This window comes from Nicotiana attenuata, unplaced genomic scaffold (assembly GCF_001879085.1).
Source record: "Nicotiana attenuata strain UT unplaced genomic scaffold, NIATTr2, whole genome shotgun sequence".
Lineage (NCBI taxonomy): Eukaryota > Viridiplantae > Streptophyta > Magnoliopsida > Solanales > Solanaceae > Nicotiana > Nicotiana attenuata.
The window spans coordinates 134892-140914 of NW_017671147.1; the positions used below are offsets into that span (position 1 = coordinate 134892).

The 6023-nt window shown below is 36.4% G+C and overlaps 1 protein-coding gene across 4 annotated transcripts in view; it reads left to right on the forward strand.

The window, feature by feature from the left end:
• Window positions 1-6023, forward strand: part of LOC109206237 (topless-related protein 1-like) — a 9254-nt gene continuing 3231 nt past the window's right edge. Inside the window, exons 1-21 of one of the 4 annotated variants that reach the window (XM_019369046.1) lie at window positions 1-81; window positions 995-1102; window positions 1195-1374; window positions 1462-1575; window positions 1658-1816; window positions 2047-2173; window positions 2265-2352; window positions 2459-2529; window positions 2659-2809; window positions 2912-3021; window positions 3102-3171; window positions 3268-3344; window positions 3453-3548; window positions 3653-3748; window positions 3837-3964; window positions 4063-4297; window positions 4553-4705; window positions 4782-4844; window positions 4959-5087; window positions 5513-5623; window positions 5799-5978. In XM_019369046.1, coding sequence (XP_019224591.1) covers window positions 1026-1102; window positions 1195-1374; window positions 1462-1575; window positions 1658-1816; window positions 2047-2173; window positions 2265-2352; window positions 2459-2529; window positions 2659-2809; window positions 2912-3021; window positions 3102-3171; window positions 3268-3344; window positions 3453-3548; window positions 3653-3748; window positions 3837-3964; window positions 4063-4297; window positions 4553-4705; window positions 4782-4844; window positions 4959-5087; window positions 5513-5623; window positions 5799-5978 — 2415 coding nt within the window. In that variant the 5' untranslated portion in view covers window positions 1-81; window positions 995-1025. Of the gene's footprint in view, window positions 82-106; window positions 260-994; window positions 1103-1194; window positions 1375-1461; window positions 1576-1657; window positions 1817-2046; window positions 2174-2264; window positions 2353-2458; window positions 2530-2658; window positions 2810-2911; window positions 3022-3101; window positions 3172-3267; window positions 3345-3452; window positions 3549-3652; window positions 3749-3836; window positions 3965-4062; window positions 4298-4552; window positions 4706-4781; window positions 4845-4958; window positions 5088-5512; window positions 5624-5798; window positions 5979-6023 lie in introns of those variants that run through there. The other 3 variants (XM_019369049.1, XM_019369047.1, XM_019369048.1) reach the window with 3 other exon arrangements.

Here is a 6023-nt window from a genome sequence, read left to right on the forward strand (position 1 = left end):
AAAATAACTAAAACGTATCGCCAACTTTCCTCATTCTTTTACACAGTTGCTGCTGGGCTTTTTGCATAGGTTCATAGATAGGTAGGTTGGTAGGCGCAGCTTTTTGATATTTTTCACCAATTCTAGAATAAGCTTTGTGGTCCACTCTTCAGTCTTTTTCAATTCCAAAAATTTCCTGAGTCTTTTAATTCGTTTGGTTTCGTGTTTATTTTTCCAATTTGATTTGATTGAGAAAAGAAGTGGAAGGTGACTCTGAATTGTATTTGATCCAATCTTCATCTTTTGTTATTTTTGTAATCGGATTTCTTTAATTTTCTTCAGAATTTTGTGCAATTGAGATGATTTGAGGTGAATTGAGTTGAATTAGAGGGGAGGATTATTGGATTAAGCGATTTTTTTAGTGCTGATTATTGTTATTATCGATTCTAATCTTTTGTGTTGTTTTCTCAGTGCATCTTCAGATGCATCTTTTGTTTTGATTAAATTCTAAGTTGCTATTTCTGGCTACATAGATACATGCATATTCTCACAAACAATTTGATATCTTCTTGTTGTGCTAATTTTCATGTAGAAGGAAAGTTGACAATTTTGTTTGTATTTGTTTTTCCTGTACAATCCAAACTCACTTCAGAAGTAAAGAGCGAACAACGAAAAGGCCTATATATTAATTGATTCCTAGAACTTTTCAATCTTAATGGCGTTGATGTTGTCCTTGTTGATTTTTGTATAACAAGTAACAGCTTATTATCCAGTATCATTTTTGGTCATTTGATTTTGACTTGTCTAGTTTAACTGTCATTTGTCTTGAGCCGAGGGTCTATTAGAAACAACCTCTTTACCTTCAAGGTCTGCGTACACACTACCCTCCCCAGACCCTACTTGTGGGACTATACAGGGTTTGTTGTTGTTGCTGTTAGTTTAACTTTTATTTGATCACTCAAAATTCATGTCCATTTACGAGCTTCTTACTGATCTCTCTCTAATTATCTGAAAGGTTTTGAAGGGAAGAAAGAACTCAGTTGACCATGTCTCTCAGTAAAGACCTTATATTCTTGATATTACAGTTCTGCAACGAGGAGAATCTCACGAAAACTGCTCACATGTGAGTTTATTAATCTTTTTTTTAATGGATTCAGCAGCAGAATAAGAGTTATTTATTGTATTTTTATTGGAATTGTAAAATTGGAGAAATAGGTTAGAGCAGGAGACAGGGTTTTTCTTTGACATGGAACATTTTGAACATCTCGTGCTCAGTGGCAATTGGGATGAGACTGAGAATTATCTTTCAAGTTTCACTGGTGTCAGTGACAACAAATTTTCTACAAAAATGTATTTCGAGATTAGGAAACAAAAGTACCTCGAGGCACTAGACAGGTAATCTTGTGATTATCCGAAATCTGATGTAACTTTCAATTTTGCGAGAATAAAGATCTTATACAGTATTATTGATTCCGGTGATAGGCAAGATCGTAAAACTGCTCTAGACATCCTTCTGAAAGATCTTAAAGTGTTTGCCCCGTCAAATGAAGAGCTTTATAAAGAGATGGCTCAGCTTCTGACTTTGGATGACTTCAGGTTGTGATTAACTGTAGGTGCTTGAATTGTATAATTAAGATGCCTAACAAGAACTCTTGATTATTATTAATTCCATGAGCAGAGAATATGCTCCGCTTGCTCAGTATGGAGACATAATATCTGCTAGGAAGCTCATGATGAGGGAACTTAAGCTTATTATTGAATCAAACCCCCAGTTTAAGGGAAGACTCCGTTTTCCAGAATTAAACAAGTCAAGATTGCGCCGTCTGATTAATCAAAGGTAATAATGTCTTACTGTTTTTTGTCTTCTCTCTCTTTTCTGTTATTCTGCTTATTCTTGTTAAGCTGAGCGGTGACTATTTGAAACTCCGCCAATTGCATATAATCTAATTAACTTGAGTGTTTTATGCTTTTGCTTTCATTCTTCTACTGCATCCGGTAATATCTTAATTTCCTTGTTATACCTTTATGGATATTATCAAAGAGCTGATATCATCTCTTTATATACAGCTTGAACTGGCAGCATATGCATTGTGTGAATCCTCAGCTTGAACCAGAGATCGAAACTCTCTTCACAGATCATAAGTGTCCAGGACCTGAATATCGATCGGTTACACCTTGTGAGCAAAGGCCAAGGGTAACTTATTTGGAAGCTTTTATTATATTAAAGCATTATTCCACATCAGCACAAGTCATTTCCCACTAATGTTTGAATTCTTCTTCCTCAGCCTAGCAAAACCTTATCGGATGCAGAACCAGCTTTTCCACAACTGTTAACTTCTAATTCTTCCATTGTAACTGATGACATGGTTTCTGGTATGAAACCCAATGAATCTACTATGCAGTTGAAACACTATATATTGCTTAAACAATACCGTCGCGTGTGTTACCTGACTTTTTTCATGTTGGCTGTTCTTGTTAGCTACTACTTTGAAGGCTGTTCAGGATTCTGGTAATTTATATGATGTAAGCTCTACAAGGAATATGAATGAGGTGATGTACTTTGAACCCACATAGTTATTCTATTCTCCCCATTTTTAAGAGGTGATTGTGCACGTTCCTCATTTGATGGTTTAGTTGGCTATTGTTAAATTTGAATTCCATGTACTTATATTCATGCAGAAGGTGTTACCCACAGGTGTTACTTGTCAAAAACAGGCTGTGTCGTCTAGCCTCTCTGATGACTTTCCCAAGGCAGTCGGACGTGTTTTAAACATCGGCTCTTCTCCAACCACAATGGATTTTCACCCTGTTCAACAGACTCTTCTGCTAGGTTTCTCATTGAGCAGGAATTTATAGTTCGCAAACTGATATATTAGCGATAAAGTTTCTGAATCCTGAAGCTCATTGCTAGTGACGATGTTTTTTTTTTCAGTTGGAAACAGTTTTGGAGGCATAGAGCTGTGGGACGTTAGTTCTGAGGAAAAGTTGTTTTCAAGAAAATTTATGCTCTGGAAAGTGGAAGCTGTTTCAACTGCGTTTCTGGTATGACCGGTTATAACAGATATTTGAAAATGAAAGATCAGTTTGTACTGTAATTAAAGATAGTTTTCGTCATTATTCAGGTACATATAAATGAAGATCCGCTTATCTCAGTCACTCGAATCCTATGGAGTTCTGATGGCTCTCTCTTTGGTATTTCTTCATATATCTGTATCCGTAAAGGAACTTTTATTCTGACTTTGGTGCTCAGTTTGCTAATAATGCTTTAAATTTGGAACCAATGAACAGGGGTTGCATACTCCAAAAGCATTGTTCAACTGTATTCTTATTATAGTAGTAACAATCATGCTGAAAAACATCTCGAGGTATATTTTCTGAGAATTCATCTCTTCTTAAGTTTGTCCTTTGCTTCTTTTTGCTTGTGTTTGTATTTGTCCTTTGCTTAGTTTCTAATTGAGATTTTACTTTCTCAGATTGAGGCTCATTATGGCAGTGTAAATGATCTTGCATTTTCTAAGCCAAACAACCAACTTTTACTCGTAACCTGTGGTGAGGACAAGTTGATCCAGGTTTGTTATATGTTGAATGAATTAACTCTCAAATTTGGTGTTCTTGGTGAAAAAGTTGAGTCGTGACAGAGAAATTGGCTAATGTTTAACTGCTTTATTTGAAGGTCTGGAATACTATAACTGGTGCTAAACAATATACTTTTGAAGGTCATGGAGCCCCTGTTTACTCTCTTTGTGCTCATGCGAAGGAAGATGTTCATGTAATCATATTTCTACATACTGCAAAAACCTGTTATTGTTGCTTTTTATCAAGTATGTAAAACATTCTGATTAATTTTCTGCCTTCAGTTCATATTTTCAACATCAACTAATGCTGAAATAAAAGCATGGTTATTTGACAACTTGGGACCACGGGTTTCTTATGAGGCTCCTGGTAATTGTTGCATGAGAATGCTTTATAGTGCTGATGGTAAAAGGTGATTTGACCAAACTCTTGCACTTATCTCATTCTTTTTCTGCTTTGTTTTTTTGGTTTATTTGGAAGGATTAGTTAAACTTAGTTTGAAGATTGTAGGCTTTTTTCGTGCGGGACGAATAAAGATAGAGACTCACACATTGTGGAATGGAATGAAACTGAAGGTTACATAGAAAGGAACTACACCGGAGTTAGCAAATCTTCTTTGGGTATTGTACCATTCGACATCAGCAACAATAAGTATTTGGCAGCTGGAGATGCCCATGTAATCAAAGTTTGGAATGTAAATGACGCTCAAATGTTGACAGTTGTCGATGCTGGTGGAGACCTACCTGTATGTACCCTACTAGCTATAATTATTTAATCAGAATCCTAGCAGATGTACCTTTTCTCCCCTTTGTTTCTATTGGTGAAGTTGACACTAAGATAACTCAATGTTTCAAGTGCAAATACTTAAGTAAAAACAAGAAGGAAATGAGGAGGACGGTATCAAGTTTGAAATAAGTACATGCTTATGCAACTAGCTTGTTTTAATTGTACTTGCATTTGACGTATGTCATAGTCTGAAATTCTCATATTCTTTCTCAAGGCAAGTCCATATATTCGATTCAACAAGAAAGGCACTCTATTGGCTGTCTTTGCGGATCATAACAGGATCAAAATCTTGGCAAATGATTGTGGCCGCTTTTTGCTTCAGACTTCGTCGGATGCCTCTAGATATCTATCAGATTCTATAAGAAAGGTCTGCATGTCAAACCTGATAATGTCCCTCAAGATAAATAAATAAAGTGTGCTTAGTTTTTGTTGCTTGTCCACAGCTTGCAAGCTATTCCCTTGTTGGTCCTTCTAATAATAGTTCAACTGATTGCACTGTTCCTCCGGTGAGTAGTGAAATTCCATCTCTGTGTATCAGCTTTCCCTTTTTGTAACCTATTAAACCAAATTATAGAGGTAGCAATTGCAGTGACTTGTCAAACTGATAGAGTGTTGTGCAGGAAAAAGTAGCAGATAACCTGGCAAATATGGAGCCTCACAAGATATTAGGGACTCAAAGCATCTCTAAGGTCGTCCAAGTTTCACGATGTCAATTTTTGAGGCTTCCCTCAGAAGTGAAGACGAACAGGGTATGAAATCATGTGTAATGTCAATGTTTGAAAATTTAAAATCTCATAATATGACTGATCAAAGAAAAATCTCATAATATCAGTGACAAGTGCTTAGGCTTTTTAAAATATCCTTTGGCACTCTTACTGATAATTATGGGAACTGCTTGAGGATCTAAAAGTCGTTTTAATTCCTAAATGGCTCTACCAAAAGCTCTTCCATGAATACACTCTACCTATGGCCTAAAAAGAGTAATCTTATGTCAAGCTCCTTTTTTACTTCTATTAGAATAATCTTATGTCAAGCTCCTTTTTTACTTCTGTTAGAATTATAAGGTTTAAGTTAACGGAAAAATCTTGTACTTCTGCTAACATTTGATTTCTGCGGAAAAAATCAGCACTTAAATTAGGGAACTTCTTATTGAAATCTCTTTCAACAATTTCAGGTATGGAGGTTGATGTATACTCATGCAGGAAATGCGCTTTTGGCCTTAGTTGCAGATGGTATTCATCTGCTCTGGAGATGGTCGAAAAGTGGTTCTAATTTGAGTGGCCAGGTAAAAGAGTTTGACCAAATTGACTCACATATGTCTCCTTTGTGCACTATTAGCTAGTTTCCTCCAGTCCACTCTCAGAACTTTTCCTTGCTTAACATTATCTTCCGTAGAGTTTCCATCATTTTCATCGGGTAACTTTACATTTGTCAGCTGACCTACATGTTTATTGCTATAGACGACAACAAAATGCAAACCTCAACTATGGCAACCACGGAACGGTGTGGTTATGACCAACAGTCTTCCTAGCAGTGACAAAGAAGCAGTTTCACCTTGTGTAGCTTTATCCAAAAATGATTCTTATGCAATTTCAGCCTCGGGAGCAATGGTTTCTGTGTTCAATTTGCTCATGTTTAAGGTGATTACAAGAAAACTGAATGTTACTTCCCCCCCCCCCCCCCCC